The following is a 10274-nucleotide window of genomic DNA, read 5'->3' as shown; positions in this document are numbered from 1 at the left end:
CGTCCACATATGACGTCCAAGGTACCCTGGGTGTGTTGGTTGTTGACGTTCTGGGACGCCGTGTCAACTTCAGCCTGTTACATGCATTGTCTGTTTTCAAAATACACTTCTGTTTTCACAGGAAATGAACAGTTTGCATACAGTCTCTTTCAAAATAAAAGCACTATGTCACTACAACACCGCAACTTGATGGTTTGGTTCCTCCAACAACACACGCAGGTGGTTGGGTTGGGACTCCGAGGTCATCAAAATCCGGTGCTTGGGCAGTGACTTGCGTGTCAGATACCAATGAAATAAGGCGTCCTTTTATCGTCAGCATGATACCTTATAGTTTAATGGCGCCCAGCGGCGGCAAAGGACGGATGTTAAGGCAGCAAAAGTCTGACTGGAGTAGGTGGGAGGGTTGGTGGATGGGCCCAACAACCATCGCCTTTCATCTGAGAGAGCGATGTTCATGTCCCGTAAGATTCCAAAGCCTAACTGTGTGTTTTTGTTGTTAGAGGAAAAAAAAAACACCAATTCATGATGTTGTGCTGAAATGGTGAGTTTATTTTGAAAGAGACTGTATGCAAACTGTTCATTTCCTGTGAAAACAGAAGTGTATTTTTAAAGAAGACAATGCATGTAACAGGCTGAAGTTGACACAGCGTCCTGGAGAGTCAACAACCAACACACCCAGGGTACCTTGGACGTCATATGTGGAAAGTCCATGACCGTGACGAGGTCGAAGTGAGAAAGTGTTGGTTTAGGCAACAAAACATGTGGTTAGGGTTAGAAAAAAGAACAACAGGGTTTGGCTTTAGAATCTTAAGGGATGTGAACACCACTCTCCTGGGTGAAAGTCAGTGTTTGTTGAGTCCACCACCCCTCCTGCCTGCTCACCTTGGGCTTTTGGCACGTTAAAATATCATTCTTCTCCCTAACCCTAACCCACATTACTATAATGGCGACCGGCTGTGTATTATCAGACGATAAAGGACGTCTTTTTCCTTCTGTGTCTACAAGTTACTGCACGATCACCAGATTTGGACGACTTCGGAGTGAGACCGGGCTGCTCAAGAACGCCTTGCAGGAATTTCTTCAAATGTGGCACAAAGCTCCACTTGGACTCAAGGATGAACTGATTCGATTTTGGTGGTCAACGGTCACTGTGACTTATTCTCATGAGCACAATTTCTCAAGAAGGTCTGGAAGGAATTCCTCCATTTTGTTTGATACCGAATTGGTGACGCTAATCTTTGGTGCCCGTCTAGAAACTGTGCTGATAGTACAGATTGTACAAGCTTTGCCAACTGTCATGGCTACACATGAGTCTGACGTGGATGTGAACTGTTACTTGACCGGTTTACAAAGGCATGCTGCAACCACAAGGCAGTAATTCAAGTGAAAATATACACAGTTAACTGAAATTAAACTAAACTAAAACTGTGATTTTTTTTTAGTGTTTGATGACACTTTACAGACTAGATAAATAATCAGGAAAATAATTGGCACATAATAAAGATATAACTAGCTGCCCTGTTTGTATTGCTATCTGTGGTAAATTAGACAGGACTCTGGTGCTTGCATGAAAGATTGTGGCTGATCCCTCCCACCCTGGACACAAACTCTTTGAGACTCTCCCCTCTGGCAGGAGGCTGCGGTGCATCAGGACCAAAACCTCACGCCACAAAAATAGTTTCTTTCCATCTGCAGCTGGCCTCATCAACAAGACCAGAGAGCCTCACCTACTCTGCCCCCTCTGGAGTATTTTTCTGTATTCATAATGTTTCATTTCTGTTTTCAGAGCTCCAGGATGCTTCACGTGACGGACAGACAGTCTCTGAACTTCCAGTTTGGTGCCTTCACTGTCCTGCTTTTCCACCCTGTTGTCTTCCTCGCCCTGATACACTCATGTACAGGTGAATCACACTCATCACTGACACTCTGGTTTATGTTAACATGTAAAGTAAGTCATCCAAAGTGTAGAGTGTATCGTGCTGCAGAAATCAGAATCAAAAACCTGTTTGTTTTCAGGTCAGTCTCAGCTGATTGGTCCGTCTCAGCCAATAGTGGCATTAGTCGGTGATGACATCATTTTGCCGTGTAACCTGGAGCCTGCCATGAATGTCTTTGACATGTTAGTAGAGTGGGCGAGACCCGACCTGGACCCCAGGTTTGTGGTGGTGTGGCGTGACGGTGTGGAACTGGAGAGTAAAAAACATCCGTCCTACAGAGGAAGAACATCAGTGTTCACTGATGAACTGAAGCACGGAAACGTTTCACTGAAACTGTCCAACGTGAGAAGATCTGATGAGGCAACATACAGATGTTTCATTCCAGAAATAGACAGAGACAGAGCTCTGACTGTTCAGCTGGTTGTTGGTGAGTGGGCACAAACATTTTATTTTACGTTTTACGAAGAGCATCGTCATCCCACTCAGCAGACATGAATTGTATTCACTATGTGTGCACAATGGGTGGCGCTGTATTGATATTTTGAGCATTAGTGTGTAAAGGTAGGAGCAACATTGTTGACATCAGGTGTTTCACACTGGAAGGGCAACAGGTCAGTGACTGCTGTGGTGCAGGACAGTGTGCAACGTGCTGAAAGTTGTGTTCAGTTTGACAAAAGACAAAGAAATGGACATTTATTCAACCTGTGTTTGGTGGTATGAATAAATACGGTCATTGTCCTGCATCTGGAACCCACAGTTTACTGTCTCAACTCAACACAAACAAAGAAGTTGTGGTATCAAACGTGCAAAGTGCATCAGCAGGTCAGGCCGGGTGGAACTTCCATGTAGCTGCAAGTGTTAGGCGAAGCTCCAAAATATGAGTCAAAACATTTTGCCCTTCTGAGGTGAAACACCTGACGGCAACAATGTTGTTCCTACCTTCATGCACTAATGCTCAAAATATCAATGCAGCGCCACCCAGTGTGCACACATACTAAATACAGTTCATGTCTGCTGAGTGGAAAGATGTACTTGGCTCTTACAAGGACTTTTATGAAAATAACTTTTTATGTTTGCTGAAACAGTCACTCTATCCCGCCTCCTCCTACTGAACCTAGTGGCATTTGCTAGAGTCAGCAAAGTGCGTCAGAAACAACCAATCAGAGCCGGGGAGTCTCTGTCAGTCATGTCAATAACTATTCGTGAACTGAGCTGATCAAATATGATTCAAGATTTTGCTCCTGCATTGTCCCAGTTCAAGTCTGCATGTCAAAGTATCCCCACAGTGTTTTCAGTTTACACCCTCAGTGACACCACCACTTGTAGAAGCTTATAAAGCCTCTCATCTTCAGGTGCCGTCTCCTCACCTGTAATCCAGATGACTAAAACCATGAGTGAAGTGGTTCTACAGTGTGAGTCTGCAGGCTGGTATCCAGAGCCTGAGGTGTTGTGGCTGGACGCTGAGGGAAACCTCCTCTCTGCTGGACCTACAGAGACACTCAGAGGTCCTGATGACCTCTACACTGTCAGCAGCAATGTGACTGTGGACAAGAGACACGGCAACAACTTCACCTGTAGAGTCCATCAGAAGAACATCAACCAGACCAGAGAGACACACGTCCTGGTTCCAGGTTAGTACACTTCATATGTGTTAATCATGTGATTCAGACTTCATATGAACATCACCTTCTGTGTTTTATCATTTCAGATCATTTCTTCATGGTCCCCAGTACTCCCAGTACTCCTGTTACTCCCAGTACTCCCAGTACTCCTGTTACTCCTGGTAGTCAACAAGTTATTATTGGCTCAGTTATAGGCTGTGCTGCTCTGGTGTTAATTGCTGCTGCTGTCTTTGTCGTGTGGAAACAGAGACAAAAGAAATTCAGTAAGTGATAAAATGATTTCACTTCTCTCTGCATGTTCAGTGTCCTGCTGCAGCCTTTTGATTACAGACTGATATTTAAAGAACAGTATTTATGAACTGATTTTAATTTGACACGTTAATTAATGTTTTCAGTTGCATCATTTTTGATTTCTTGACAAACATTGCCCGTCTTTCCTGCTTCTCTTTTCACACAGAAAACAAGAGGAGGAGCCATGAAGACGGACCTGAGCAGACCGAGGCAGAAAAGACGGACACATGTAGAAGTGATAAAACAGGATTTCAGGTCGTGGTGGAAGGAGAAGGAGAAAGGGTACCTCTTATGGCAGGAAGTGAAGGACAGAATAATGTGGACAATAGAGGAGAGGAGAAGATCGAGTCTCACAGTGAACATGAAGACCCACAGGTTGGAGCTGAAAGAGAAACACACCAGAACCAGCTTGTGACAAAACCAGACATGGACAGAACAGGAGAAGGGAGGGAATTGAAATCTATAAAGAATGAAGAAGTACCTTCAATTCCAACAGAAGGAGAAAATCACCAAGAGCAGGACATGACAGGTAGACAAGTATTACGTGATCGGGGCGAGGGTGGAGTAGAGCAGAAGATGAAACCAGTTGAAGGGCAACTGTCAACAGTCCTGGTGGAGGCAGAAGGACCAAAAGAACAACTGCAAAATGTCCACACTGATCAGGATGTACAGACCGAAGAAGAGATACACCAAGAGCCAATGACTGATGAGGACAAAAAAGAGAAAAGAAATATGAAAGAGAAGGAGCAAGTGAAAAAGGGAGGTTCTGGATCGATAGGACGGAAGAAGAACCAGAGAGATCCATCACAACCAGAGGCAGAGAGAACGACAGTGGAGGACGAGACGAAGCTTCAATCAGAGACGCAGAAAAGAAAAGAGACAGAGAAGGACGACATAGAGCTCAAACCACAGAAAAGAAATGTCAGCCAACATCTATTACAAGACAGAAAACAGGAGATGAGAGAAGCAGAACATGAGGATCAAAAAGACAAAGGTCAGGAGGGAAACCAGAGTAACATTCAGAGAACGACAGAAAGGAAAGCAGAGAAACAAGAGGAGAAACTGAAGGAAGAGAAGATGGAGAATGAGAGGAAGCTTCAGTCAGAGAGGACAGAGCTCAAAACACAGGAAGGAGGAGACAACCAGCAAGTTTTAGATGCCAACAGACCAGAACAGACGGCTGAACATGAGAATAAGAAAGACAAAGATCAGAGGGACGTAACTACAACGACAGAAAGTAAAGCAGACAAACAAGAGGAGCACATTAACAAGAAAGCGGAGGAAACAGAGGGAAAGGGGGATGGAAGAGAGGATAAGCCTCCATCAGTCAGTGGGGAAATAACAGAGACACCAGACCTCAAAGTACATGAAGACACAGCTGGAGGACAAAAGCAAGAGAAGGAGCTCCAGGCAGAGAAACAACAGCAAGAAACATCTCTGAGAAAGATGGACGAAACCAAAAAGCAGCCAAAGCAGTCCACCAAGAGGGAATGGATACCGTGGAAAGAAAGACGAAAACAGGGGCTGGGGAGAAAGAAAGGAGCTGACATTACTGAAACTCCAAAGGAGGTCAAGGAGGTCAGACAGGAAGGACAGCAGCAGGCAGTGCAACAACAACTGGACGTAAAGGAAGACGGCACAGAGCAGATACAGGACTTCTTTAAGAGTCTCTCAGAGAGAGGAGCTGAGTGTCAGGACGTACAGCAGATGGAGATTGATGTAAGACCTATAAAGAAAGCAAAAAGAAGAGGAAAACAACAACATATACAAGTGAAAGAGTTTCATGTAGATCATCAACAGATAGTTGGTAAGAAGAGGCCTCGGGAAGAAGACAGAGAGCCAACACAGAAGACTTTCAAACAGCTAAAAGAGTGTCCAATAACAGATGAACCTGAAGGAATGGATCATAGTTGACAACAGGATCATGCAGCTTTGTGTCAGGGAGACCAACAGGAGGAGCCGATGGATAGCTCAGGAAACAGCTGACATTAGGACACTGGAAGAAGAAGAAGAAGAAGAAGAAGAAGGAGGAGGAGCACGCAGCTTACAACATCTACACTGCGCAGCTAATTTATCTGTGTTCATTCAGGTCTTTTGAATTAAATGTTTGAGATTTTAACCATGAAAATATCACTTATTTATTGTAAGATTGTTTTTGACAGGACCAAAATATAAAGACCAACAAGCCAGGGGTGCACTGATCTGATTTGGCCCACAGCCACTGGTCTTTTCCCCCAAATACAGTTTTGGGGGAAATGTTTTAATAATTGTTTTAATCATTTTTTATACCATAAATAGATTTTAAGTGTGTGCTCGTAAATCAAACACTGCTGGAGAAATGACAGTTTGGAGAGGGTGCCCAATGTTAAATTCCTTGGCCTCCACGTCAGCGAGGACCTCGAGTGGTCTGTAAACTCTGCTGCTCTGGTCAAGAAGGCCCAACAGAGACTTTGCTTAATCAGAACCCTGAAGAAGGCCCACCTCTCTGCCAGACTGAAGTCTTTCTACAATTGCACAGTAGAGAGCTTACTGACATACTGCATCACAGTCTGGTACGGAAACTGCTCGGCAACTGACAGAGTGGCACTGCAGGGGATCATAAAAACTGCACAAAAGATCATTGGTCTCCCACTGCGCCACTGGAAGATGCTACAGAGCCATAAAGACTCGTACTTCTTCTATCCAAATCTTCTTCTATCCAAATCTACGAACTGAACTCACAACAATGATATACTTCAATAACAAGCACACTGTACTTTGCTTTGCTTTATGTATTTAAATGTTCTACTTTTTACTCTGTGCATGTGTGTGTGTGTGTGTGTGTGTGTGCGTACGTGTGCGTGGAAGAATACAGTTCCCTTTAAGGAAAGACAACAAATTTTCTTGTATGCTTCATGCAGTGACAATAAAGGCATTCAAATTCACAATGTATTTAGTCGATTTAGTATGGAGCTCCCTCTTTAACAGTTTTTCTCGCTGAGCTTCAGCAAAGGGAAATTAACACAAAGAAAGAATTGTGCCATTTTTTAGGTCAGTGTGCTCACTGTCACAAAAAGATGCGACATTAAACAATGATCTGCAGTTTTCAGTGGGCCTTAAACTTGTCAGACATCAGGTTAAACTCAAATACTGTACGCCAACATATTATAGACAGCATTTCTCCTGCAATGAGAGGACGGCACAGAAGTTTCTTTAATTCTTTCCCTCCTAGTACATTTACTTAAGTTCTCTACTTAACCCTTTAAAAATGCTCATCCTGTTGACGGCCACGGGAGATCGTTGTTTGTTTAAAGCAATCTAAAAACAAAACAATAACAATAATGGCTAGAACATTCATTCTTTTTGCAGCAGAGAGCAAAGACGTCTGTCTTCCATGTCATCATGTTGTATGCTCATAATGACATCACTGCGCTGTGTTCTGTGTGGTGCGAATCACACGTAAACCCACAGTGGTGCTGGAGGCAGAAGTGATATATCTACCCTGTTACTTTTGCACTCTGCTCATAAAAATGAGCATATCTAAAGAACTACATAATATACATAGATCAAATAACTTATGAAGTGTAGAGTAATATTTATTTCATGTTTCTGCATATAAATTATTGCAGGAATATTCATTCTAAAACATCAGATAAAATATAAAAACAACTTTCTGCAACACACATACTTTTGTTTTCACTACTTGAGTCCGTTTTGCTGATAATATTTACATAATTTTACTCATGTTGTGTTTTGAATGCAGAGCTTTCACTTGCAGTGGAGTATTTTCACTGTGTAGCATTAGTATTTTACTGAAGATCTGATTATTGTCCCTTTACATTTCTGCTGTTTCACTCACACTGTAGATTCATGAAAAGTTGAACTCTGCCCCCTGCTGTGCATGAACTGTCATGTCACCAATGCGTCCTTTTCACGGACAAGATGGAGAAGAAGAAACTAGAAATAAGATCAGGGACTGTTTGTTACTTGTGAGGGAGGAGGAGGTGGTGCAAAAAGGGGAGGCATGTCAGTTTTTTCAAGCACTGAGGAGGGATTTATGTTTTGGTTCAGGGGAGGAGCATCCAAATTTAAATGACTGTAGTTTGTATATGTTACTGCATATTCTGAAAGAATACATGCCGTCCCATTTTGGGGGATTTTTCCCAATTTTGGTGATAATTTGGGGGATAAATGTTGGCATTTTGTAAACTCCTCAGGTCCAGTTTCTGCTGTTTATTTACATCTAAAGGAGAAGGCTCACTCCTTTGAGGACAGCAATGTGAAAATCTTGGACAGAGAGGACAGATGGTTCGAAAGAGGGGTGAAAGAATCCATCTACGTTAAAATAGAGAAGCCGTCCCTAAACAGGGGAGGTGGTCTGAGACACCACCTATCCCCATTTACAATGCGGCCCTTGCTGCTGTACCTAAGAGATTGAACAACAAAGACTGCCCGAAACTAACCTCAAGTGGCTCAAAGAATCACAACGACAGTCGTTCACTGGTAACCACACATCATGCCTAACGACTGTCGCTCACCAGTGGCCCCACTCACTCGTAACGACTGTCGTTCACTAGTGTGACTCACCTGACCCAAACAATGGTCCAGTGAAACTCCACTAACGAAGTATTGTCTTATGAGGGTGGTGGGTGTACACCTCCACAGAGGTTAAAAACCTGAGTCTTACTCCACTGTTTGTCAGACTAGTGAGGACTAGTCAGACCGATGCGTTGAGAACTGATGAAGCCGCTTGGATAAGAGGCGAAACATCTTCTAGACAAAATCAAAGTCCAGTTGCCTACGATTTAATTGTTGCCAGAATGGAATTGACCTGGATAAATGAGAATATCCACAGACCATTTTGTAAAGAGAACATGCAGCATGTTCTCTTTACAAAATGCCAACATTACACCATTTATCATAGCAAGAAACTGTAAACACAGAAATGATCATCAGATTTACAATATCTGAACAATATCTGAAAAAACCTTTTGCATGAACGACAAGAGTGATTATTATTATTATTATTATTTTTACTTTTAGGCAAATTTTGTTCTCCTTTTAAAGATTTTTTTTTTAAATTTTTCTTAAAAGATTGTTAGCCATTTTTTTTGCTTTAATAAGTTTCCAGGATATTATTATTACTATTATTATTATTATTTTAAAAATTTCGATGATTTATTTTCTTTGTTTATTTTCAAATTCCAGAATAAAATCATTTTTCATAGTCAGAAACTTAAAAATAAAATAAAAAACCAGATCTGAGCTTAAAATAGTGATATTTCATCAAAATCACTTTGTTCTACGTCTCACTTAACATTTGGCCAAAAATGAACCATTTGTTCAAACTAACCAGCACAAATGACAAGAGTGGAAAAACTAAGGCTTTTTTCAGCTCCAGGACTTTGTCTTCAGTTTTTACCTTTTACATTTAAAAATCTAAGGGCAGGTTTAAATTTCTAATAACTTATTTATGGTGAAGGGGGGTCGTGTTTTTTTCCCCAGGGCTCAAGGAAACATATTTGTACCATCAGGAAGGGACAACAAACAAAGTCACATCTCAGCCACCCTCCTCCTCTGATAAGTTAAGAACAGTCCCTAAACTCAAATAAAGATTACTGGACTTTTCACGACACACAGAAGCGTCAAATGCGATTATTTTTATTTTTATACTGTGATGTGACGAACTTTTTTTTAACTATGTATAATTTTCTTACATTAAACGCATATCATGTGCATACCTTGGAGGCAGGAGCTCGTGAAACATGAGCCTCCAGGTGACCGGAAGTACCCGCCCTACACCTGCCTTTTTTTTNTACTGGACTTTTCACGACACACAGAAGCGTCAAATGCGATTATTTTTATTTTTATACTGTGATGTGACGAACTTTTTTTTAACTATGTATAATTTTCTTACATTAAACGCATATCATGTGCATACCTTGGAGGCAGGAGCTCGTGAAACATGAGCCTCCAGGTGACCGGAAGTACCCGCCCTACACCTGCCTTTTTTTTTTCTCTGTTGGACTTTGACCGTGGAGCGCCTCCAGCAAACTCTGACAGGGACGCAGCAGGTATGCAGGTGTTTTAATAAATGCTGTATAGTTATGTGTTCATGCCTTTAGCTTGGTCTTTACATCACATATGAATTATAAAATGATTTTAATAAGAGGTGACCCGCCGTGTGTTCTCCTCTGCGCCGCAGATGTGTGTCCCCTGGGGAGCGTCGTAGGAACATGCAACAGCATGTAGGAAATAATGTGTTTAATCAGTCTGTGTTTGAAGCCTGAACTTTACAGCCTGCAGCTCCTCTCATAAACAGATACAGATGGAGGCCTGCTATATATATTGTTTCATTTACAGTATCGCTTCTTTTGTTACAAATGAAAGTGAAACTAAACTCTCGAACCAAATCACAGTGTGACTGTAAGGTGAGGGTGAAACA

The 10274-nt window shown here is 42.1% G+C and overlaps 1 protein-coding gene across 1 annotated transcript in view; it reads left to right on the top strand.

The window, feature by feature from the left end:
* Positions 1-10274, top strand: part of LOC126394956 (trichohyalin-like) — a 19785-nt gene that overhangs the window by 1677 nt on the left and 7834 nt on the right. Inside the window, exons 2-5 of the mRNA XM_050052107.1 lie at positions 1787-1901; positions 2017-2364; positions 3290-3568; positions 3646-3822. Coding sequence (XP_049908064.1) covers positions 1796-1901; positions 2017-2364; positions 3290-3568; positions 3646-3822 — 910 coding nt within the window. The 5' untranslated portion in view covers positions 1787-1795. The remainder of the gene's footprint in view (positions 1-1786; positions 1902-2016; positions 2365-3289; positions 3569-3645; positions 3823-10274) is intronic.

The sequence above is a fragment of the Epinephelus moara genome, chromosome 8, assembly GCF_006386435.1.
Source record: "Epinephelus moara isolate mb chromosome 8, YSFRI_EMoa_1.0, whole genome shotgun sequence".
NCBI lineage: Eukaryota > Metazoa > Chordata > Actinopteri > Perciformes > Serranidae > Epinephelus > Epinephelus moara.
The sequence above is the reverse complement of the archived record's forward strand: the minus strand, read 5'-3'. Positions and strand labels throughout refer to the sequence as shown.